The sequence below is a fragment of the Lithobates pipiens genome, unplaced genomic scaffold, assembly GCF_037356315.1.
Source record: "Lithobates pipiens isolate NorthernLeopardFrog02 unplaced genomic scaffold, aLitPip1_a1.2 Scaffold_1, whole genome shotgun sequence".
Lineage (NCBI taxonomy): Eukaryota > Metazoa > Chordata > Amphibia > Anura > Ranidae > Lithobates > Lithobates pipiens.
The window spans coordinates 29,832,313-29,856,799 of record NW_027507685.1 but is presented as its reverse complement, the minus strand read 5'-3'; the positions used below and the strand labels follow the sequence as shown (position 1 = coordinate 29,856,799).

At 41.4% G+C, this 24,487-nt stretch overlaps 1 protein-coding gene across 3 annotated transcripts in view; it reads left to right on the top strand.

Annotated features, from left to right (window-relative positions):
* Window positions 1-24,487, top strand: part of FMR1 (fragile X messenger ribonucleoprotein 1) — a 97,091-nt gene that overhangs the window by 38,180 nt on the left and 34,424 nt on the right. For all 3 annotated transcript variants that reach the window (XM_077487935.1, XM_077487859.1, XM_077487773.1), the window contains 7 exons: window positions 2,568-2,639; window positions 3,905-4,053; window positions 12,744-12,837; window positions 16,216-16,332; window positions 20,645-20,815; window positions 20,988-21,066; window positions 23,657-23,766. In XM_077487935.1, the coding sequence (XP_077344061.1) occupies window positions 2,568-2,639; window positions 3,905-4,053; window positions 12,744-12,837; window positions 16,216-16,332; window positions 20,645-20,815; window positions 20,988-21,066; window positions 23,657-23,766 (792 nt within the window). The remainder of the gene's footprint in view (window positions 1-2,567; window positions 2,640-3,904; window positions 4,054-12,743; window positions 12,838-16,215; window positions 16,333-20,644; window positions 20,816-20,987; window positions 21,067-23,656; window positions 23,767-24,487) is intronic.

Genomic DNA, 24,487 nt, shown 5'->3' with positions numbered 1-24,487 from the left:
TATGAGCATCATGGGAAATGTAGTTCCAAAACATCTGGAGTGCCGAGGTTCACCATCACTGGTCTAGGGTATAAAGGTTACTTCACTCGCTTGATGTGGTGAGGGTGATCAGAGTTTACTTAAGTATGTCCACTCCATTCCGGAAGACTGACTCCTTTTTTGTTCTGCCGGAGGGTCCTGGAAAAAAAAAGACAGGCAGCTACCAGCTCAACTATCACGAAGTGGATTCGCCAGGCTATTATCCAGGCGTTCGGGTAAAAGCGCAGGGTTCCGCTTTGGGATTTAAAGGCACACTCCACTAGAGGGGTTAGTGCATCATGGGCAGTGCGCCAACAAGTGTCTATGGCTCAGATTTGCAAAGCAGCCGATTTGGTCTTTGGTTCATACGTTCACCAGGTTTTACCAGGTGGATGTTGGATCTTAAAGGGAGACTGTCTTATTTATTATATAATATATATTTTAGGATGTACGTTCATTCAAACAAAGTTATGGACAGGTGGCTGTTATTTCCCATGTCTTTCCTTATAAATGAACACAGTGCCATGTGGGGAGAACATTTTCTGTGTTCATCTAGGGGGTCTCTGAGCATTAGAACAGTTTCACAGTCAATTCCCCCCCCCCCCCCCCCCCCCAACCCACTCACCATCCTGGTAACCAGTTCCCTCTTGTACTTGCAGTGGAGTGAGGAGATGGCGACATTGGCTTTGAAAGTGCTGATCAGAATTAGGGGGAGTGGGTGGGAAAGGACATAGGTGGGAGGATCAGAGGAGGTGGAGGAAAGTTGCAGAGGAGGGAGGACACAAAGTGCAGCACAGGACCAGCAGAGCTGCTGAAGGTGAGGAAACTGCACAGCTTGTCAGGCTGCGTCCGCTTCCTGGTTTTAGTGTGAGGACACGTCTCCATGGAAACTGAGACATGTGAAAAGCGTGCCTGCTCAAGCTGGCAGCTCAGGTGTGCACACTTCGCCAAGTGCAGCCACATGTACTGTATAAACAATCAAACAGAGAAAGGACTGTTAATTGCTCATTTCTGAGAGTTGAAGTGCCTGTACTGTGCAAATTTTAAGGACTTGGGAACAAAAGCAAAGGTTTGGAAGCATAGGGTAACGGCTCTTTTCACTGTCCCATAGCCAAAACAGGAGGTGAGAGGAATTCCCTGCACATTAAGGGAATCCTTTGCAGCCCCCCCAAGTCACCAGAACTAGTGTCCCCATTGCAAGATTTTCCCTTTATTATTGTTCTGGGGACAACCCAGAATTTGGGATTTTCTTTTACTTTCCCCTTCTAATGATAAAAGTAAACAGGACATATGCAGAGGGTGAATCTCTCCTTAAGGCTGGGTTCACACTGCTGCGGATACGAGAACCGGATGTGATTCGCACCGCACTGCAGTGCAAATCACATCCAATCTCTGTGCGATGCGAGTTCAGCCATACAGATAGTATGGCTGAATTCGCATCGCACCCGCCCCAAACTCACACAGGACCCTTTTTTTGGTCCGCAGCAGAATTGTTTTGCATGGGTGTTCACACCACACAATCAGATTCCTGTCCGAGTTTGCAGATCGCACTGCGATATGCGAACTGATCTGGGGGTGTCATTAACTTTTCACTGACACTCCCAGCCGTTCGCATAGGGCAGTGTGAACTGCCGCCGGGAGGCATGCGATGCGGGAACCCGCCGCGGATTCGCTGCAATGTGAACCCAGCCTAACAGGGACACAGACCGCAATAAAAGCTGACAGGTGTTCTAATCCCTCTCCACTCTATCCAAAACTAAAAATGGTTTTGCCTTCATGTTAAACTTTTATTTGCTGATTTTTTTTGGACAAAGGGGGTGAGGTTCACCATTTAGGATTGTATGCAGGAAGCATAGCACACACACAACTGCACAAATCGTTCTTAAAAATTACACGTTTGCCTTAAAATCACCAGAAAATAAAACAAAAAAAATCTTGTAAACTGTTTTTTGTGTCTAAATTCTTGTAATTGTCTGTTATGTTTTCACAGTTGAAGTGCTGCCTGGTGAAATAGGAGAGAAGGCAGAGAGCTGCTGTGAGTGACTCCTGCAGTCTCTCTGCTCATCTACAGTTGATGTTCTTATAATAAAGTTCAAACATTATAGCAATGTAGTCTTGTGTTTTTAGTAATATTATATGGGGGTGGGTTGGTGGGTAGGCAGTACATAACATTCAGGCATAAGTCAGGAAGCAGGTCTGGCACCATATCCACCTTTGTAAATGATTGAATTTCTGTAGGCACAGAAGCAGTACTCATACTCTTCACTATGAAACAAGTACCAAAGACAGACAGAAACATGGATTGCTTGCACACGATAAGGATAAGAACAGATCTTTAGGCAACGGAAGCTAAAACAACTTTTTTATTTTTTTTATTATTATTATTACAATTGTCTTAAACAATTACTTTTGGGTTATATTGATTGTGAAAAGACTTTTGGCTTAAATGCAGATTTTTTTTTTTTCTTTTAATACTTATAATAATGGCTAAGTTGCTTTACAGTCTTTATATTGTAACAGCCTCCCAATGCGTTTACTCTGTTTTCTAGGTTTATTCCAGGGCAAATGAAAAAGAGCCATGCTGCTGGTGGCTAGCTAAAGTTAGAATGATAAAGGGTGAGGTAGGAATATGTCTCTATTTCATTTGATATCAATTTATAATTCTCCTAGACTGATAATGAGATTGCTGTCTTTTAGGTCCAAGTCACACTTGTGCATTTTTGGTGCAGGTAAATGCATGTGAAACTCCATGCTTGCAGAGGTCTTTAGTTGTTGGCTCTGTTCAAGTCTGTATGGTCTTCACGCCCTTCTAACGTCATTGCCCTTACTGGCACAGAACCTATTATCTCATGGCTCGTGTCCTATCATGCGACTGAGGGGTGGGGGTAAAAATAGGCAGTTGAACTGCTGGTTTACCACCTCCTAACCTCCTACCTGAAGCAACAGCAGCAGCTGCGAAACATTTGGAATCCCTGGTGTGTTTGGCAGGAAAAGCTGCTGCCAAATGTGATCCATTCAAGCCCTCCTGCAGCTCAATGTAATGCACTCGCTTACGGTGCAGTAGTGCAGACTTTTTAGGGTTAAAACTGGTGGTGAGGAGGTGCCTTGTAAAAAAAAAAGTTCCATGATTGCTTTTCAGATGGACAAGCAGGGTCTGCTGCAGGTGTAAACAAGCCCTAAATTGGAACTATGGGCAAAATAGCAAATGTCATATATACTGCAATGTAGACTGTCAATAGCATTAACACAACAATCTTTTCCCCCCAAACACATAGTTTATCCTGCCTGTAAGGCAGTTATTTTTCCACTTGGTTTAACAGTCAGGTGTTCAGCAAGAGTGACAGTTAGATGGTTGATTACTGAAGGCATTTGCACTCATTTCCCCCAAAGCTTAGTGAATGTGTTGAAGCTCTGCTGATTTCTATCATCCAATCATGTTTTTTTTTTTTTTTTGTTTTGTTTTTTTCTAATTGGGTATTCTTTAGAAAGTGAAGCTTCACCACATTCATTAAGCTCTGGGGAAATAAGTGCAACTGCACTTGCAAAATGGCGCAGTCTTATTTGCCTTTAGTAAGTCAACCACCTTGTTTAATCACCCTAAATCAGAAAGTGTGTTTCAAGCTGGATCACCAGGTGAAAATAAAGGAAGATAATCTAAAAAGAGAAATGTAGCTATCACATCTGAGGAATTGGTAAGCTGCAATATATCACATTTTTGATTTAGGGTATATAGTAGATATACTATAAAACACAGCTTTTCTCATGCATTTTACTAGGCCACAAATGCACAAGTATAAATAATCAGGCTTTTTTGCTTCCTTATTTTTAATTCTCACTTGAGAATCTTAATGTAAAGTTATTTTATTGTGTTTATTTTTCATCCCAGTTTTATGTAATAGAATATGCAGCTTGCGACGCTACGTACAATGAGATTGTCACAATAGAACGACTGAGGTCTGTAAACCCTAACAAGCCAGCAACAAAAAATACATTTCACAAAGTAAAGTTGGATGTACCTGAAGATCTGCGGCAAATGTAAGTAGATTTGAAGTGTACTGTGTAGCATGACTGCTGCTTTTCCCCAACATGGGTTACAACTTACTTTGAGTTTTATATGCCATTGTTGCCCACCTGTAACCTGTATTCTGGTAGGCTGACTCCCTCACCCAAGAAGGTCTATTTCAGGGGTGTCCAAACTGTGGCCCAAGACTGCTATGATTGCGGCCCAACAAGAAATTGTAAATTTACGTAACCACGTTTGGTGTGGTGTGTGTTTTTATTTTTTCTTTTCTTTTTTTTTTTTTTTTTTTTGTAAAAAGGCATTTACGCTTAGCGAGCACATGAATCTCAAGAAAAATATGACTCTTTACTGGACTTTTATGAGTTTTTATTATTATTTATTTTTTTTTTTTGTTTTTTTGGATCTTCCCAAAGAAAAATATCCCACTGTTCACAATTGCACCTTATTTATGTAATCATTTTTCAGCAGGACATATATTTGTGAGCAAATATTTTCAAGGATGAAGCACTCGAAGGGCAAAAGTGGTCAAAATATCTGATGAGTACCTCGAGAATTAATTTTGAATTGCTGCTACATCCTGTGAACCAGAAATTAAAGCATTAGCTTATCAAAAACTGTGTCGCATATCACACTAGTTTTATGTTGCCCGCTTTTACTTTTAGAGAAAAACGTATTACCAAACAAAAATAAAAAGTTTACGTTTTATTACTCCGGTAAATTATCTGTATCAGTGATCTGCCCAACTTTTTCTGTTCATCAGCCATCCTTATTGTTAGTATATTTTATGTGTGGCCCAAGACAATTCCTCTTCCAAAGTGGCTTGAAAAGGTTAAAAGGTTGGACACCTCTAGTCTATTCTTTACATTGCATAACTGCTTCTTATGCTATATCAGAGCTACCACAGTTTCCTGTCAGATGGTTAAGGCGATAGGCGCCATTATTTTGGTAAAGAATAAAGTAATAAAATGCATTTTCTTTAATCGTACATCACGGGACACAGAACCATAGTAATTACTATGTGGGTTATAGTCCACCTTCAGGTGCTGGAGACTGGCACACCCTATATAGGAAGTTGCCTCGCTATATAACCCTTCCCATACCAGAAGCATCTCAGTTTTTTCCCCAGGTTTCTAAGGTGTTGGTCACGAGTGAAGATGTGCTGTGCTGAGCTTCACTGGATCAATCCTTGCTGGGGCTAGCTATTCAGCCAGATCCATTTAAAGTGTCTTTTAGACCAAATTGAATGGTGCCTGGGCCTCGTGTCAGAAGAATCAAGGTTTTGCTTGTAAACGCTTCTCTTTTTAGAGAGCTGGACCCCGGGATCCAGTACTTTTGGTATTAAAGTCATAAAGTTTTACTGGCGGGGTGCTATTACAGGTCCAGGATTGTGGGTTCCCCGAGGGTCCCCCGGTTCCTGAAGGTTTAACGGAACCCACTGTGAAGGGTGAAGATTTGGTCTGTTGGTTTTACCACAGAAAACTCTGTGGTGGGAAAGGTAAGTGGAGTTTTCTAAGGAATTTTTACATTTTCTTATGAAATGTCTCCTTTTAAAGTAAATGTTGTCATGCCTAAGTGTCATCACTGGGGCCTGTATGGAGCACGTACCTTCTTTTGCTTTGCTCAGAGATCACGCTGTGTCACAGAAGCAGCAGCCTTTTATTCCTCAGTTTAGCAGGCAGACCTCTGGGAAGTTTGGGGGGTTTTGCTTCCTCCAGACACCCCCACCTGGTCTGAACTCTTCCCCTCTTCATGAGCCTGAGTATAAGGGAGAACAGAAACGATCGGCAATGCCATTTTCTTTTGCCGCCCCTACTCAGTGGCGGCTTCCAGGTCTCCTCCACGACATCCCTCACTCACAAGCCGATCCCATCGGATCAGAGGCCCGTGTTTTGTCTTTCTTTTTTGAAAGACAAAGGGAGGGTGGGTCATGATGCGAGGTGGGGGCAGGGCTTAGCACGGCGTTGGTGTCCTCCAATGCGGGAGCGTGTTTTAAAAAAAAAAAAAAAACGCTCAATTTGTGCTGGCTGCAAAATTGTCAGAGAGACACGAGCAAAGAGGAGCATGAAAGAGGTTTTGGCGACACAGGCGTTTCCTATTTGACACATTTACTATTTGCATCAGGCTGAGCATTAATAGCAGCGGCAGTAGCTGGACTATTTCTCAAGCAGTGGATGGAATTTCTTCTGGTAGTACCTGCTTGTGCATCAAGCTAAGGTCAGAAGGGAGGGGGGGGGGGTTGAAACACCCCCAAAAAAGAGCTAAAAGGGTCTCCCTCAAGCTCTGGAAAGCCTACTCCTTTCTAAAAATTGTATCCTCCCCCAAGAGAGGGTGGCTGGTTAGAGTGAGCATCGGGGGCCATAAAATGTTTGCAACTGTTTTCAACACTACAGCCCCTGTTTATTTTACTAAAAATATCTTTTTTCTTCTAGCCAGATTAAGGACCCAAGGTATAAAGATTATGGTTTGTCTGAATGATCTGTTCTTGATAGTCCAGTCGGTAGCCCGCTTAGACCAAAGTATGGTCACCACATTCAACTACCTGGAATCTCTAGGTCGGTTTCTCAGCCTAGGAGAAACCATGAAAAGGGCTAAAATACTTGGGTCTGATCATAAGTACACGTAGAAAAGGGTATTCTTGCCCCAGGCAAAGATCAGCGCCTTAAAGGAACTGATTTAGGTAGTCTAAGCAAGATGAATCAACTTTGCATGAGGTTGTTGGGAAAGATGGTGGCTTCATTCAAGGCCGTTCCTTATGTTCAATTTTCATTTGAGATTGATGCAAAACCTTATCCTATTGGCTTGGAACAAAGGGTTCAAGCTCTAGATTCCCATTGTGTCTGACTCCAAAGCCTACGGCCACATCACCCTGAAAGCGCCCAATCTTGTCTGATCTTGGAGGCTAAGCAGGGTCGGGCATCTGGTTAGCACCCGGATGGACCACCTGAAAACACCAGGTACTGTAGGCTGGGTATGCCGGAACCTCAGTTTATGGTTAATATCCAAAAATCTGCAAAGGGGAAAATCCTCCCTTCAGTTACCACGGAAGTGGCCCAGATCAGAATTAAACAATCGAAAAACAGCGCATCAAAGAAACTCGTGATGTAATATGAAAAAACACATAAAAATCATTTATTAAATATAAAAAACAAAGACCTCTGATCCTTCTGGGATCTTAAAAGCATAAAAACCATCAATCATAACAAATGATAATTGACAGATGCTTGGTGATAAGTTACCCCTGGAGTCTTCTATTTGTGACTTTAAGATGATAGGAACAGGGCTGCACTGCCAACAGTCAACTACACATGGGGACTTGGTGACTGTGAACAATCCTCTCCCAAAAGAAGGGGAAAACACAGGAGTTTGTAAACAAGTGCAAATAAATGGAACTATGTTCCAGAAGTCAATCACATTGTTGATGGATGGACTGTGGGACTGGGGTGCCGCCGTGCTGAGCTTGTGGAGTGGAAGGGAAGTGTTCAATCCTGCTCCGTGTGATGTATTAGGCTCTAGGACGGAGGTGCAGTGCACGCTGAATGATGTGTATTCTAATTGGACACAAGGTGGCGTCCGCCTGGCATGATAGGAGGCTTGAAACGCAACGCACTGTGTGTGATGCCGCTTGTCCGAGCGGCTGTTTGTCACGTGGAGGGCTCCGTGGTGAGGAGGGTTGCCATGCCGACTGGCCTGCTTACATGTTTCGCGCGCATGCGCTTTGTCAAAGCTGGAGCGGCATACGGCAACAGGGAGAATAAGAGGCATCGGGTTATGTAGAGGGGCGGGAAATGATAGTGGACCGGGTTAACCCCCTGTGTGTCACTAAGCATATTTAGGCTCAAGTTCATTAAACAAGGATGTGTATCAGTATGAAGGCTTGTGGAAAACTATTTGCTGGACGTATGTAAGTTAGAGCTGTCTTCTCGGTGCCAGGCCCTGCTTTTTATCAAATTCTGGCTGTGACCTTACTTTGTCAAACTATGATTGTTCTAAATCCCCTAAAGTAGTTGTAAACCTTTTTTGAAATTCAAATAAATAAAACATATCCTCATATAATGTGTACCTCTTTCAACCCCCCTCTCTAATGCCGCGTACACACGAGCGGACTTTTCAACATCAAAGGTCCGACGGAACAATTCCGGCAGACTATTCGATCGTGTGTGTGGGCTGCAGCGGACTTTTGATTTGCAAAAGTCTGACAGACTTTAGAAATGGAACATGTTTCAAATTTTTCCACCAGAACTCCGCCGGACCCAGTTCCTACTGAGAAATCCGCTCGTGTGTGTGCTAGTCTGAAGGACTAAAACCGACGCTAGGGCAGCTATTGGCTACTGGCTATGAACTTCCTTATTCTAGTCCAGTCGTACGTCATCACGTTCGAATCCGTCGGACTTTGGTGTGATTGTGTGTGGCCAAGTCCGTTCATTCGGAAAGTCCGTCAGAACTCCGTCGAAAGTCTGTCGGACCTAAGTCTGGTCGTGTGTACGCGGCATTAGTGTGGATCCTGGCTGCTCTCTTTTTCCTCTGCAACCTGCATGTGTCACGAAAAGGCATTTTCTTCAACACCAGGCATTTCACTGTGACGTTTTGTTGAAGCTTGTACATCTTGCATCTCAGAAGTTCATGAGCAGGTTATGGTATCACAGAGCTACAAACGTTAGCGTTACTCTCTGATCTTTCCTCGTTTTCACCTCCAGGCTTCCCATGTCACTGCACAGATATGCAGATCAGATCTTCATTGAGCCCAGTCAGGTTTACTGGATTAAGGTGTCATTGCCCCAGTTCTTAACAGATTCCGCATGGAATCTACAAAATCTTTCATTGCTTCCCTTCATCAAGGAGACTTTATGGACACCAGAGATTCTTAATTACATGGTCCCATCTTTTTAGCACTTCAGAGATTTCTAGGCTTTGCTGTGGGGACACCTGCTCTACCAGGCTGCTCTATTCAGCCTCTCATCTGATGTGGATGTTTTAATAGCTCTATGGGATCAGTACTCCCTGATATGTCTTTTTGTCCCTAAAGTGCTTTCCTCCTTTGCTTTGCAGGGTTAAGATGGAGGGTATCACAATGAAACTCGTAGCTCCATATTGGCCCAGTAGGTTGTGCTGCGCCAAGCCGGTAAGACTTATTGTGGAGTATTGAATCATCAGGAGGTTCATTGTACATGAAAGGCTAACTTTTCTTGGTGCAAGTCTTTGGTCTTCCACCTCAGGGCTTTATTCGAAGACTAAATGCTCTCCTTCCTACAGCTGGGTCTGGACCAGCATCTTGTTCACTCTGACATTCTAATTCATTAGAGATCATATGGTAGTGTTGTGTTTTTTTTTTTTTTTTTTGTAGCCATCAACTCTGAAAGGGGAGTGTCTGAGCTGGTGCCTTAAATCGGCAAAGGAACCCGTTTTGATTTTGCATAGAGGGTCAAAGTGTTGTTGCGGCCCAGGAATTCCTTTTTGCCTAAGATATTTTACTGCCTTTCTCCTTAATCAAGGTATTGTTCTCCTGTCCCTCTGTCCAGCCTCAATTCACTAAAAGGAAATTTCCTTCCATTTTTTTGGATGTTGTTTGGGATATAAGAATCTATCTTGCAGCCACTGCTTCCTTTAGAAAGACTGATTTTACTTCTTATCATCCTGGATAGACCCTCTAAAGCCCCGTACACACTATCAGATTGTCTGCTGAGTTTTTCCTTCAGATTTACCAAAACCATATAATATGAGGTCAAACCTTAGGAGTTTCAATGTGTATGCAATCAGGCAGGCCCTTCTACTACATGGTTTTGGTAAATCTGAAGGAAAAACTCAGCAGACAATCTGATAGTGTGTACGGGGCTTAAGGGTGCATTGGTTTTAGTTGCACCTTGTTCTACCAGGTGGTTCAGCCAGACCATATCTTATTATATGTCTAGGGGGTTATTTTCCATCCCTTCCTATAAAGGCTCATTTTATTAGAGCAGAGAGTGCTTCTTGGCTTTTTTGGCATCAAGCAGCTCTTCCCAGATCTGCAAGGCTTGTGGTCTTCTGTTCACATATTCTCCAGTTTGTACCAGTTGGACTTTGTAGCCTCATATGAAGACCGCTTTGGGCTTATGGTGCTTCATTATGGCTCTTTGAGCTGCAGGCAGTTCCCAGATCAGTTTTTTTCAGTCCTGCTAGTATAAATTTACTATGTTGCCCCCCGTCTGGTGGACTTCTTTTGTTTGTCATTTAAGACTCCGTGTCCCTCCTGTGTCTCTTAATGGTCAGGAAATAAAATATGATTTTGAACTCGCTATGTAATCTTTTTTCTGGAGTCCTTTTGAGGTACACAGATGTCCATCCCTCTGTGTTTCTGATCTGGGTTCATAAAATCTGAAGTATGCTAGTCGTGGGAGAGGTTATCCTAGGCTGCCCTACATATTATTATTTATTATTTTTGTAGGCAGGTAAGTTCTCAAGTCATCACTCAGGTTTCTTATGCTAGAAAGATTGAAGGAAAACTACTCGGAACCATCTGAGATGAAGCAAAATATTTCAAGTAAAAGGTCACTATCTCCAAATACTAATATGCAATGCCACAGCTGTGATATTTGTCAGCAAGCAAAGAAAGCATCACAAATCGATCCCTTCATCTTCTTGCAACATAGTTTTTATGGAGAGGTCAGTTTGGAATCTCATTTGGCTACAAATCCAGTATTGCAGTTTCTGCAAGCCATTGCTATCTGCAGAAGGCCACAAAAATGCCAAATTTAGAAGTGGTGTTTGAAGTGCAAAATGGGGTCTCTCTAGGGGTATATGTTTGCCAGAGTGACATATTCCTAAGGTGGTGGTGTTTTGTGTTTTTATTTATTTTTTCCTTCCCCCTTTTTTTTTTTTTTCTCCTCTCGCTCCCTGAATCGGTGGCATCAAGCCCCAGGAGTAGATACTCTAGCCCGGGGGTAGGCAACCTCGACTTTCCAGCTGTGGTGAAACTACAAATCCCATCATGTCTCTGCCTCTAGGAGTCATGCCTGTGATTGTCAGGGTTTTGCAATGTCTCATGGGACTTGTAGTTTACAAAACAGCTGGAGGGCCGAGGTTGCCCATCCTAAAGTTTTCAGTTTTATTTTACCATCCCATATTTCCGTTTCATTTTTCAATTTATGCACTTTCCGTGGAAAACGTATCTTTAATTACCCTAGCTTTCAAACCAGACTTCATCTTTCTGAGACCTTATATCTAGTCTCTGGTTGGCTGTTTTGGCGGTTTTGGAATAACAGCTGCTGAAGAATAAAGTCTTGTTTGCTAAGGGTTGCTAGCTAGCCCTTAAGAGTTCACTTGTACCATCACATAGCATGTAATTATATAAAAACTAAAACCCAAGTAGTGCTGGTGAGTGAGTGGGTATTTGCTCTGGACACCCTCTTCCTTCCTTTTTTTTTTTTTGAGCACACAGAACAAATCTTTTACAGAAAGACCTGAACAAAATAATGGAGTGGGCAACTACATGGCAAATGAGGTTTAATGTGGAGAAATGTAAAGTAATTCACTTGGGGGCAAAAAAACATTATTGAAAATTACTGGCTGAGGGGAGAACCGCTGGGGGAATCAAGGATGGAGAAAGATCTAGGGGTCCTAATAGATGACAGGCTGAGCAATAACATGCAATGTCAAACTGCAGCTACCAAAGCCGGCAAATTTTTTAGGATGCATAAAAAAGGGGATATACTCTAGAGATAAAACTGTAATCCTGCCACTTTATAAAACTCTGGTTAGGCAACATCTGTAGTACTCTGTGCAGTTCTGGTCACCAGTCTTCTGAAGGAATGTCCTGGAACTGGAGAGAGAAGCGCAGCAAAATTAATAATGGGCCTGGATGACCTAAATTATGAAGAGCGATTACAAGCACTAAATTTATTTTTGCTTGAGAAGCGATGCTTGAGAGGGGACAGGATAGTAATTTACAAATATCTCAATGGTGATCCCAGCATAGTAAAAAACGATTCAGTCTCAGGGAGTGCAAGAGGACACGGGGCCATACAATGAGATTGGAGGAGAAATGTATAGGGATATGGGAAATTATATACACTGACACATGTACACCTACACAGGTTGAACTGGGTGGACTATTGTCTTTATTCAACCTTCCATTCTATGTAGCATGTGCAATTGATAGTTTACTATCAAAAGTACTCTCTACCATCATGCTGCCACGGTCACCATACACTATTATGTCTTCAGTGCCTTCACACTGTTTTCTTGACATCTGACGATGTGAAGGTGGTTTGATCTGCTGCCCTATGGTACCTACGTTCTTCTCGTACCACAAATGTCAATCTGCAAAACTGGCAGTGCAAGATCATAGGACACTCTTATCTCTGAGGTAAGAAACAAGTGATCTCTCTAGCTACCTGTAAGGGGACAGTCTTCCTTCTACTACCCAGCAGTCTAACAAGGCACCTCTCAAATTACCATCAGTGTAAGGGAGCACCAAATGGTTATCGTTTATTAACCGACAGAAATACGATCACAAAACTTTACATCATTTTTGATATTTTTTCTTTTTCTTTTTTAAGCAACAATAAAAATATATTTATCAAATAATAGTTTCTGTTACAACATGCAGGTGTGTGCATGTGTGTTTTTGCACTTATTATCTTAGAAGATATTTTAAGTTGTTTTTGTTGTTTTTAATACATATTTGATTAGAATTTCTGTAACTTTATTTTTGTACCTGTTTTTGTTTCAGGTGCGCAAAAGAATCTGCCCATAAAGATTTCAAAAAAGCTGTCGGAGCATTTTCAGTAACGTATGACTCTGAAAACTGCCAGCTGGTCATCCTTGTAAGCATTTCTTAATTTACTGAATGTAGATAATCATTTAAAATTATTAAAATAGGTCGACATTAGTATTCAACATTATAACTACATGAAAATGTAAGAACTAATTTTGAAAAGAGAAGTCCATAGTTACCCCCACAAATATATGCTCACTCTAGACCTTCTCTATCCTATAAGAGTCAAAAATACTCGCCTTCTGATATAGTGTCTGCTGTCTATCCAGTCAGCATTTGAGTTTCTCTGGAAATAAAGCATTTGATTTGTACTTCCACTTGGAGCATGAACCCTGCAGCTTCCATAGGCTGTACTTGATTTTTGTCTCCCTGGAAGTGACAGGAGACAGGAATCATTTAAAGCCTTTAGGGGCTTTGGTACATATTCTCCAAATTAAAAAAGGATGTTTAAGTGCAAACCCAATTGCTGACTTACTGGCCAACTTACAATGGCTTCTGTATTGAAATGCAAATATATTCGGCTCTCAAAGAATAGAGCGGGGCTGGAGAAATCGTATTTATTTTTGAGGGGGCAATCTTAAACTTGTCCTTTTTTTAAATTAGTTTTTGTGGTTTAATTCCTGAAGTTTAACTAAGGCCCTATAGTGCAGTCAAATATAGTGCAGTGACCTGCTTTTTTACTGTACTGGAACAATGCAGGTTACCGCTAGAACACACAGAAAACCATTTTATTTCTATATGTCCTATTTACATTGCAACACACCCTGAAGGTAAGGGGCAATGAGCTGTCATTAAAATTCAGATATGTTGAATTTGTGTGCAGTGCACTGGACAGGATTGCATGTCACTGTAAAGCAGTGCAACACATCGAGTAACTTTTGTGCACTTCAAATAAAGTTCATACCAAAAAGGAAAGTGTGTGATGTGATGAAATGGGCACCGTATGGTGCACTACTGCCGACTCAATGCGGCCATAATGGACAGCTGCAGCACACTAAACCAATGTGGTCTACTGTGCGTCAGCCGTCCATTGCTGTGAGAACTGGCCCTTAGTAATTCTAGTTATTTTGGTATATTCGAAAACAAGCCCAGTCTGTCCCCCAATGGTTTCGTACAAAAATATCAATTGTATTACCTTGTGTCCTGTTGTAGGCTATATTATAGGTTTGCTTGCAAAATCATTTTTGCACAGATCATTTGTTCTTTGTACATCCCAGGACACAAGGCATCTTAATTTCCATTACCTGCAACCTTCAGGTGATCGGACACAATTAAAAAAGACATGAAGTCCCCTGTCAGAAATCTCTCTGTTAGGCAAGGCTTCAGTTTTTTTTGAGTCTCAAAATTTGTCTTGTATTTGACTCTCCAAAAAATGGAGAGGACTTGGCGAAAGCATACTTTTTTGAGGGGACAGTCTTGAACTTATCCTTTCATTTGTTTCTAGATTTGATGCCTAAAATTTAACTTGGTAATTCTAGTAGTTATTCTGTAAGTTGGTAAACAAGCCCGGTCTTTGCTTAAATGATGTAAAAAAAATACCAATTTTATTATCTAATCGAATCGCAGCCATTTTGTCTTTGTGGTTTATTGTTTGCTACAAAAACTGAAGCCTTGCCTAACAGGGAGGGGTTATGCCTAAGAGGGGACTTCCTGTCTTTTTTCCCAGTGTGTAATAGGGTTGCCACCTCTCCAGGATTCACCCGGACAGTTTGGGTTTGGAATCATGCGTCCGGCTTTCAGACTGCCTGAAACCCTGACACATTATTTAGACTGGACTATGGCTTCCCAGCAGGGTTGCTAGCTGCAGTTGTCTAAGCTGAAAGTGTCTGTTACACTCTTTCACACTGCTCAAAGCCAGCACTAAACCCCCCCCCCCCCCCAAACACACACACAGACAGGAAAGGAGAGAAGGCTCGATCAGCACCTCTCCCCCCCCTACCCCTCTGGGTCTGCCCACACTCCAATCCCCGGCGCTGTGCCTCAGAAAAGGAAAGTTGGGGCCAGAAAATTTTTAATTCAGCAGCCTCAGATGGATCTGGATGAGAGATGCTGACTGCCAAGGGGAGAGTGAGCTCACCATCCATCCCTGTCTGTGACTGAAGTCTCTCCCCTTTTCTCTCCTGCCTCTGAGTGAGTACACTAAGGTAAATCGGGGTTCTCAGAGCACCCCTTACATCAGATTTCCCCTTTAAACCAGAGGCCACAGTGTTTCCCCTTACATTAGAGTCCTCTACGTACATCAGAGTTCTCAGTGTTCCCCCTTACATCAGGGTTCCCAGAGCATCCCTTATGTTAGAGTCCCCAGAGTTCTCCCTTACATCAGAGTCTGCAGAGTCCCCCCTTACAGTGAAAGGGAACTCTGCGAGTTCAGATGTAAAAAGGGGAACTCTGTGGGCTCTGATGTAAAGGGGGACTCTTGTTATTAACTTCATATGATTAGAAATGTAATTTAATAGCAAAATATATGTATAGTTTATACTATAAAAAAAAAAAATTGGCGTGCGCCGCTAAAGTGTTCGGGTTTGACTTGAACAAAAGGTGGCAACCCTAGTGTCTAATCATCTGGAAGTGGCGGCATAACCCTGTCGTCATAAAGGTGAAGGTGTCCTGTTATGTACTCCAAGAAAAGGGTTTTACAAGTAAATCAAAAATACAATTATTCACTAAATTTTTAACTAAAACTTTAAAACAGAACTAAACCTGAAACCACTACATTCAAGCATGCCGCAAATGATAACTGCAACAAGTGTTTGTGCCTTTACCCAAACAGGCAAGTCATCAAATAGCTGGTGTTCTAACTGCTCACATGTGCAGTTCCATGGTAACTGCAGATCAAACCGAGGCCAAGATGTTTGTAAAGGATAGGAGAGTTTAGTTCCGCTTTAATGTATCATTTATTAGGTAATGCAGCCAGGAGGCGGATGATTGCCCCAGGGCCTGCACCTTTAAAAACAAATCAACAATTGCTGTGCTCATATTTCCATCCTTCAATATTAAAGGCCGTTACCCTTTTCCAGAAAGTAGCCTATGCAGTCAAGAGACCCCAACAGATTACAAAAATCTGTGCAGCTTTCTAAAATGATCTTCATTGTGGCCTTCCCACTTTGAATAAAACAAAACATGGTAACCTAGAAAGAAGATTAATCTTCCATCCTTTGTTTTCTTTAAGAGCTAGTGTCGGTGCGTGTACTGATGCATGCTGTGGTTCCTACTGCCAGTGGCCATGTCACTACAGAATACAGTAATGACATGGTTGGCAAGAGGAACTAAACTCCACATTGGATAAAGCAACATATTTACACAAATGCACTTCAACATATTTTGCACAACCTAAAAGTAACTTTTAAGTAACTTTTTTTATTTATGTGCAGTCTGCATGCCTTCATTTTCTAATATACCCTTTATGTTCTCATGTTGCTTGTTGCAGTCTGTTATGGAAGTTACAATAAAAAGGGCAAACATGTTGAGTGACATGCATTTCCGAAGTCTCCGCACCAAACTGTCTCTGATGCTGCGAAATGAAGAAGCCAGCAAGCAACTTGAAGTATGTGGATTATGTTTAATTATCTTATGTTTTTGTTATTGAATGTTTCAAAAATTGTTGGTATTGATCTACAGAAATTCCGATTCAACCTTTGTGTAGATGAAACTATTTGCAGAATGAAAGAATTTTTTAATTGTGGTACATGTGATCCAGCACAACACATATTTATAAAAGAATCTTGGATAAATTAAAGTGGTTGTAAACCCTTACAACCAACTTTGACCTACAGGTAAGCCTAGATTAAGGCTTACCTGTAGGTCAAAGAAATATCTCCTAAACCTACATTGTTTAGGAGATATTTGCCGAAAGACAGGCACCGCTGTCTACGGCGCATGCGCCGTAGACGGCGGCGCACTGAGCGCGCCGCAGTCAACGGCTATATGCCGCGAGTGGCGGCTCCTGTGCGCATGTGCTGGAGTGGCGGCTTCGAATGACAGCGGCGGAGCAGTGAGACCCCACCGAGAAGATGGATGCGCCGGACTACAGGGGACAGCGGTGACTTCGCTGGCTCCTGTGTCAGGTAAGTGACACATAATGGACTACTATGCGATGCATAGTAGTCCATTATGCTTTACCTTTGCAGGGAATCAAAGAGGAAGTAAACTCATCAGGGTTTACTTCCTCTTTAAGTCCATTGTGTTATTGTCATACTTTTTTCTTTACTGCTACCACAGAACCAATGAAGGGTGGTGTTAAAGTTTGTGTGTTTCACATTTAGTTGCACAACTTCCATAATTCACTCGTGTCGAGACATTTCTCCCATATGTAACTCAAACTTTGGCAGATTGTGTGCCCACTAGTAAATCCTTATGGGGATGCATGTCATTTTGTCTTTATTTGATTTGTTTACAGCTTTATGATAACTATGTAACTGTAATAAAAGTGAAAAAGTATTTTTTATAAAATGGAGGATTAGAACATCTTTCAGATCAGGTTTTTATTGCTTTCTGTGCCCATGTTGGGGATATTCATGCTGCCTTTGTGTCCTGTTGACTGTCCTCACGGAAAGTCAAGGTTTAAAAATTCCCAAATTTAGAGTTGTCACCATTACAGGTTTAGAGATGGAATCTTCCAATGGAGACACTAGTCCTGGTCACCCTGAAGGCAACCAGTGAGTTCCTAATTTTAGAGGGATTTCCCCTCACTTCCTGTTTTGGCTGTGGGACAGGAAGTGAAGAGAAATCTACCCAATGGGACACAGCACCTTTGTGAATGAGCCCTATTCCTTTTTTTAGGTTTTCTTTCTTCTATTTTCATCTGGTGATCCAAACGGCAAGTCTTTTGTTTTTTAAAAGAAAAATCTCTCTTCCAGATGTATCAGTTTACAGGAATGGGTCAATCAATTTAACAGTGGCAGGGGTGCTTACAATGTTTTAGCTTTTATTTATGTAAAATCTAAATTTTAAAGTGTGAGCTGGAGTTCAGCTTTAGTTTATTAGTGTAATAAATCTGCCAGTACATCTAACACTGCCCTCCCCCACACTGACAGTACTGCTGTCTGCTGTTTCCTCGTGCTCCTTCATTTAGAGTGGGGATACGCTAATACAGGAGTGAAAAAAAAAAAAAACAGCCACAACATCTAATAATTGGTTTACTGCAATATATTAAATGTTAGGTCTTGGTTTCAATAACACCGGCAGACAGGAGAATAGGAAAATACAGCCAATCAACAATCATCTTTTCAGAGGTTTGGAGTGGGCAGACTAAAAGGTTTGGATGCTATAGATTGTTTTCACCTTTTGCTGTGTCACGTAAAGGGGCCACTAAAATACAAAAAAAAGCAACTCTGTAAAGAAAAGGGTTAATATTTACCTGTCAGTGTGCTACGGTGGGTGAAAAATCTTCAGCATCTGACACATCTCTGGGTGTATCAAATGCCTGGTCCTCTCTGCATACTGTGGTTACATCTGCTGCCCCCCATGTCATTACTGTGTTCTGAGGGCGGCTAATTTAAAGTGATTGTAAAGTCTTCTTTGTAATTTTTATAGTAAAAAAAAAAAAACTTGTTATACTTACCTGCTCTGTTGCAGTGGATTTTGCATAGAGCAGTTTGGCTCCTCCTCTTCTCAGGTCCCTCTTCTGTGATCCTGGCCCCTCCTTCCAGCTCAGTGCCCCCACAGTAAGCAGCTTGCTATGGGTGCACCCGAGCTGTGTCACAGCTCCCTGTGTCCATTCAGACATGGAGCCCCGGCTCCCCCCCCCCGATTGGCTAGCAGACTTTGACAGCAGCGGTAGCCAATGGTGCCGCTGCTGTGTGTCAGCAAATCAGGAAGTAGAATCTTGGATTGCTGAGACAATCGTGGACATCACTGGACAGAGAGGGACCCCAGGTAAGAGTGAGGGGGGGGCTGCTGCACACAGAAGGCTTTTTATCCTGATGCATAGAATGCATTACGATACACCTTCGGGGCTGTCAGGGTGCTCTTAATTTTAACCATGACCTCCCATTTAATAAAATGTGCTGCAGTGTTAATTATAAGTGCATCTGCACTTTATTTTCTTAGTCCCTCTGCAAAGTCCCACAGATATCTGTTATGCCTCCTGGTGAAGTCCACCTAATGCAGCTTCCATAGATGGTGTGGCAATAATCCTGCTCTGCTCCCTAATTTAGAGCAGAGTTGCCACTCTTAATGCAACTGTGTCTGCTTGCACTACAATGGGATAAAACGATGTTGTAGGGTTTTGGCTGTCAGCATTTTCATGACAAAGTCACAAGCCTTTAACTGGCCAGTCAGCACTTGGCCACATCTAGTTCTGCTTTTTGGATTGGCAGCACTGCTTCTGTTGCTTAATCCCTTCCACTGTGAGCTGCAGGGGGGGAGTATGTGAGAAACCAATAAAGGCAGATTTGGCTTAGTCTGGTCTTATGAGGCCTACACATTACATATTAACTAGATTTAGTTATTTTTAAGATGCTCATACAGGTGCTCTAGTTGCGTTTTTTAACCACCTACTTTTTGACCGGTGGGAGTATGTACTTTTGTAAATTTTGCCCCTTAACCCCAATGTTGTAGGAAGGGGGTTAAAGTGCTGCTGACCACTAATGTTAGTGGGTGGGGGGTAACCAGTCCCTCTGTCCAACAGTATTTTGAGGGATTTTTTTTTTTTTTTGGGGGGGGGGGGGGGGTTTATGTGTTTAATGTCTAACCAAGACATCTAGCCATTACCTTTTTAATGCAATTTCAACCTTTCAGCTTTCTTCCACTAATAATGGACAACTCGCACTTGGCTTCAGTGGGCGACTTTTAAAGACTAAGCACATCTTAGATTATTTTTTAATTACCTCAGTACCAGCATGTATGTCCATTAACAAAAAATGTGATCACCTCGGGTGTCTACTTTCCATAAAGGGGTAGTTTTTGGGGTTTTTGTACTGTTCTGGCATTTTTATTTGATATGTTTAGTACAGTGGTCTTTATACTGCAGCCCCAGGGCTGGATGCATCCCATTGCATGCTTGGGAATTGGGAATGGCCCTTGGGAATTCCTCCCACAGATATGAAGCACTATTCCTTCCACTGATATGGACAATGGGCCACTATTCCTCCCACTGACATAAATGTTGGGGCACTATTCCTCTCACTGATACCATTGATGGATTACTGTGCCTCCCACTGACTCCAATGATGGGGTATTGTGCCTCCCACTGACAGCAATGATGGGGTATTGTGCCTCCCACTGACAGCAATGATGGGGTATTGTGCCTCCCACTGACACCAATGATGGGGTATTGTGCCTCCCACTGACACCAATGATGGGGTATTGTGCCTCCCACTGACACCAGTGATGGGCCACTATTTGTCCCACTGACACCAGTGATGGGCCACTATTCCACCTCCTCCTGACCACAGGCACTATGTATTTTTTTTATTTTTTATTATTCCTACCGAGTACAGTCCAGCTCCTCTAAAATCTGAAGGACAGTAAACTGGCCCTTTGTTTAATATGTTTGTGGACATCTAGTTTAGTGAATAGTAAAGCAAATGGGTTGATTTTCAAAATTGTCAGTCTTTTTTTCTTTATATAGTAAAAGTAATAAAATAAAACAAAACCCAGTGGTTATTAAATAGTACCAAAAAATAAAAATCTGTCCAAAAAAATTAATTTAGGTAGTGTTGTATGACTTGTGTAATTGTCATACTATCACAGTTCTGAAAGCTCAAAAATGAAGTGATTATGGAACATTTTGGTACTAATGCAAAAGTTAGTTTGTTAGATAAAACATTATGGCTTTTTCTCCTAATAACCTCATGTCTTGAACATTTTTGTATATTATATTATCACAAAGGTGTTTTTCCTTTTTGCTTTTGCAGAGCTCAAGGCAGCTAGCATCCAGGTTTCATGAGCAGTTTGTTGTACGAGAAGACCTAATGGGCCTCGCTATTGGCACTCACGGTGCAAATATTCAACAGGCTAGGAAGGTTCCTGGGGTGACTGCCATTGATTTGGATGAAGATACATGCACATTTCATATTTATGGGGAGGTATGGGCTACTGTTTTTTCAACAATTATTTGCTGAACTAATGGAACTTCTAAAAGGATAATAAACCATAAATAAAAGTAATCATTTTAACAAAGCATGGCAAGGATTTTAAATGCTATATAAGTAGTCTATCAGGATTTTTTTTCTTCATCAGTCTAATTTATTGTTTTAGGACCAAGATGCTGTAAAGAAGGCCAGGACCTACCTTGAATTTGCAGAAGATGTCATACAAGTTCCTCGAAATTTAGTCGGTATGTCAGTATGTTTCTTATTTGTCTTAGTGTTTTTTTCCTTCACTGGCAGTGTCATTCTAATGGTTTCTACTGTCCCGTTGTCTACATCTATGCAAAGGCTAGTCTACACTTTGAATACAGCACTTCTTCTGGTTGAGGCATAGAGGTAGGCTTATGACGTCACAATCTCCAACAACCAGAGGAAGCTTTGTAATCATTTATAGAATACAAAGCTGCCTATGAATGACTGAGTGCCTCTCAGACCGACTCTTATTTTTTATTTTTTTTTCGGGTGTGAGATGGGGAAGTCTGTCTCGCAGCCAGAATCCAGCACAGTGTACTATATGTAGCTGAAGCTAAAATGATTCTTAAGCCCCATACACACTATCAGATTTTGTGCTTATTTTTTTCCTTCAGATTTACCAAAACCATATAATATGAGGTCAAACCTTAGGAGTTTTAATTTGTATGCAATCAGGCAGGCCCTTGCACTACATGGTTTTGGTAAATCTGAAGACAAAAATCAGCAGAAAATCTGATAGTGTGTCTGGGGCTTTAGAGTCAGCACAGCATTTAGTGAAGGAAATAGTTTGGACAGGAAACATGAAAATCAGCTTTAATTATGCTTGCAAAAATAGTGTGTGCTGTAAATTGCTTCCAGCATTGCTCATGTTTCTTCTTGTTGGAGGCAGCAATTTTGTTGAAGCCCAGAGTGGTCACTTCCTTATTGGAAACACTACTCCTCGGTCTCAAAAAGAAATGTTGCATTCTTCAATTAAAATCTATACATTTCCAGCCTTGGTTGTATGTCTTGGCCCAGTTAAGCCAGCCATAAATGTATAGAAATTCAGCAGGGTCTGATTTTGGTCCATGTTTGGGCACCCTGATTATACAGAAGTCAGTCTACCGATTTGACTTCTCTACAACTAGCCTGTTGGGTTTTTCCTGATAGATCAGTGCCGCCAGCTATAGCCGGCAGCACTGCTCGTATTCTGATGGCAGGAAAGACTCCCCACCATCAAAGCACAATAGCACAGTGGAAGGATTCACATTTGATGTGGATGGGGAAATCGGATCTTACATTATTATTATTTTTTAACTAATAAAGGATGTTTGGGCTGCCATTGGCCTCATGTACACTGCCGTTTAGGGCCAGTTTTTTTTTTGTTTTGTTTTTTCCCAGCAGCCCCTGAACTCTCCTGTTATCTTATGTGTACATGTACACTCAGTCCTTTATAGTAGTTTAAGTGGTGGTCACAGGCATTTTTTTCAAAGCAGAAAAATCGTGGTCAGGACTGTAGTTTACTGGCATTTCATATGCTTGTAACCACGGTAAACCACGTTTGTGTTTTTGCGTTTTTAAAGGGAAACCATTTCTGATAATTTTTGAACGTATAAAATTGTTGAAAAGTCCAGTAGCGACAAACTTTAGTCCCCCCACTGGGAGAAGACAATTGCTGATTCCTCTGTCAACACTGTCTGTATTGATGGGGGAATGGTGGTTGCAGGAAAGAAATTGACACCATGTATGGCCTGCTTAACTCTTTTGCGTCTCCCTGACAGGAGAATTTGTCACCTCACCTCTCCTGCTTTTCTTTTTCCCTCCATCCACATAGTCTGTGTCATTCCTGTTGCTTTATTCTCCCCTCGGCAATAGTAAATCTTAAAGCTGTTAGCCGATTGGCCTCTAGTGGCTCTGATTTTAGGCACAGCTGAGCATGTGCAGAGCTCGGTGCATTATTGTATTTTAAACAGTACAGGCACTTATTTTTTATATTTTACAATGCTATAGCTGCAAAAGGGGCCAGCCAAACATGATCTATCAGGACTTAATATTTAGACTAAAGTTCTACTTTAAAGTGCAACAGAATTTAGCTTACAACCTGCACATGCCTTCAAAGCAGGTCATAGCACTTTAGTTTCTTAAATATCAGTTTACTTTTAAGTAATACTTTTACTGTTTTAGCCATTCTGATTAATTGTGTAACTATAAATTTAGAGCTGAATTTTGAGCCTTACCTTAGCTTGTCGTACTGAATAGGGGCAGGTGCAAGCCATGGAGATGGCCATGACCGCATGATCTACGGGAATGTGGATCTAAGGTATTTACAGAACTAATCAGGACCGCATGCAATATCGTATGGGGGTTTTATTTTACAATAAATATAATGGCTATTAAAGCAGGATTTCGGAAAAAATTTAAATATCCTGAATATGGGGTGAAAAGTATCTCTCATCTCTCATCTGTCTTTATTTGGGCTTCCTGTAATTCCCTGCACATAAAACCTCTGAGAAATGGAGGGGAAGGATATTCGCTTGTGAGACTCCTTGGCATTATGCAGTGCTGTCAGTCTGATATGATTAACATGACAGGTAGAGCAAGGGATAAGCTTATGGGTGTGGTGTTTATTTTTTGCTACTGTATTAACCATTTGTGGCAACACTGTATTTCTCGGCAGTAAAACAAGTCCCCCACCATGATTCAACTTGTATGTGTGTGATTTTTATATCGAGAACTGCACTTTATTTTTTATTTTATTTAATTTTTTTTTATACTGTGCTTGTTTATCCAACATATAGTAATGCTTCACGTTTTATTGTTTTTTAGGAAAAGTTATTGGGAAAAATGGGAAACTCATCCAGGAAATAGTCGATAAATCGGGGGTTGTTCGAGTTAGGATTGAGGCAGAAAATGATAAAAATATCTCACAAGAAGAGGTACATCTAATATTTGGGTATTTTGTTTTTTGTTTTGTTTTAGTTTTCATTTAAAGAATTTAGTTATCTTTTTTAATGTATTGTCTCTCACATTTCAAATGCTGTATATTGTGCTTTTATAGCTGTTGTGCACCACTTCAGCTTTAAAGGGACTCCGCCGCCTTGCCCATGTAGGGCAAAGTGAAAGTATCTTTTAAAAGGGCACTCCCCAACATTCGGAATTGAGGGGTAGTGTCACTGTCTATGACTGAGGAAGTTGATGTGAAGGAAGACCGATTTAACATGCGTATAAGGGGTTGTGGGATGCCCTTTTAAAGAGACATTTTAAGTTTGTTGTGCATGGGCAAGGTGACGGGGTCTTTTTAAACAACTGCCTTAAAATTAAAACCTGTATATATTTTTTTTAAGTGTATGAATGGGTGGATGAAATTGATGCTGCTAGTATGAAATGAAGTGCAAATTGCTTCTGTGACTATGCCCCAAAATAAAGTGCAGATGTGCAATAATACAATATAATCAAAGTATCCGTCTGAACATGATAAAATAATAAAATCTACACATTCATATAAGCAAAAGTTCCGTTCTAAGCAATAAAGTGAGGGAAGAAGCATTTGATCCGCTGCTGATTTTGTACGTTTGCCCACTAACAAAGAAATGATCAGTCTATAATTTTAGTGCTAAGTTTATTTGAACAGTGAGAGACAAAATAACGACAAAAATA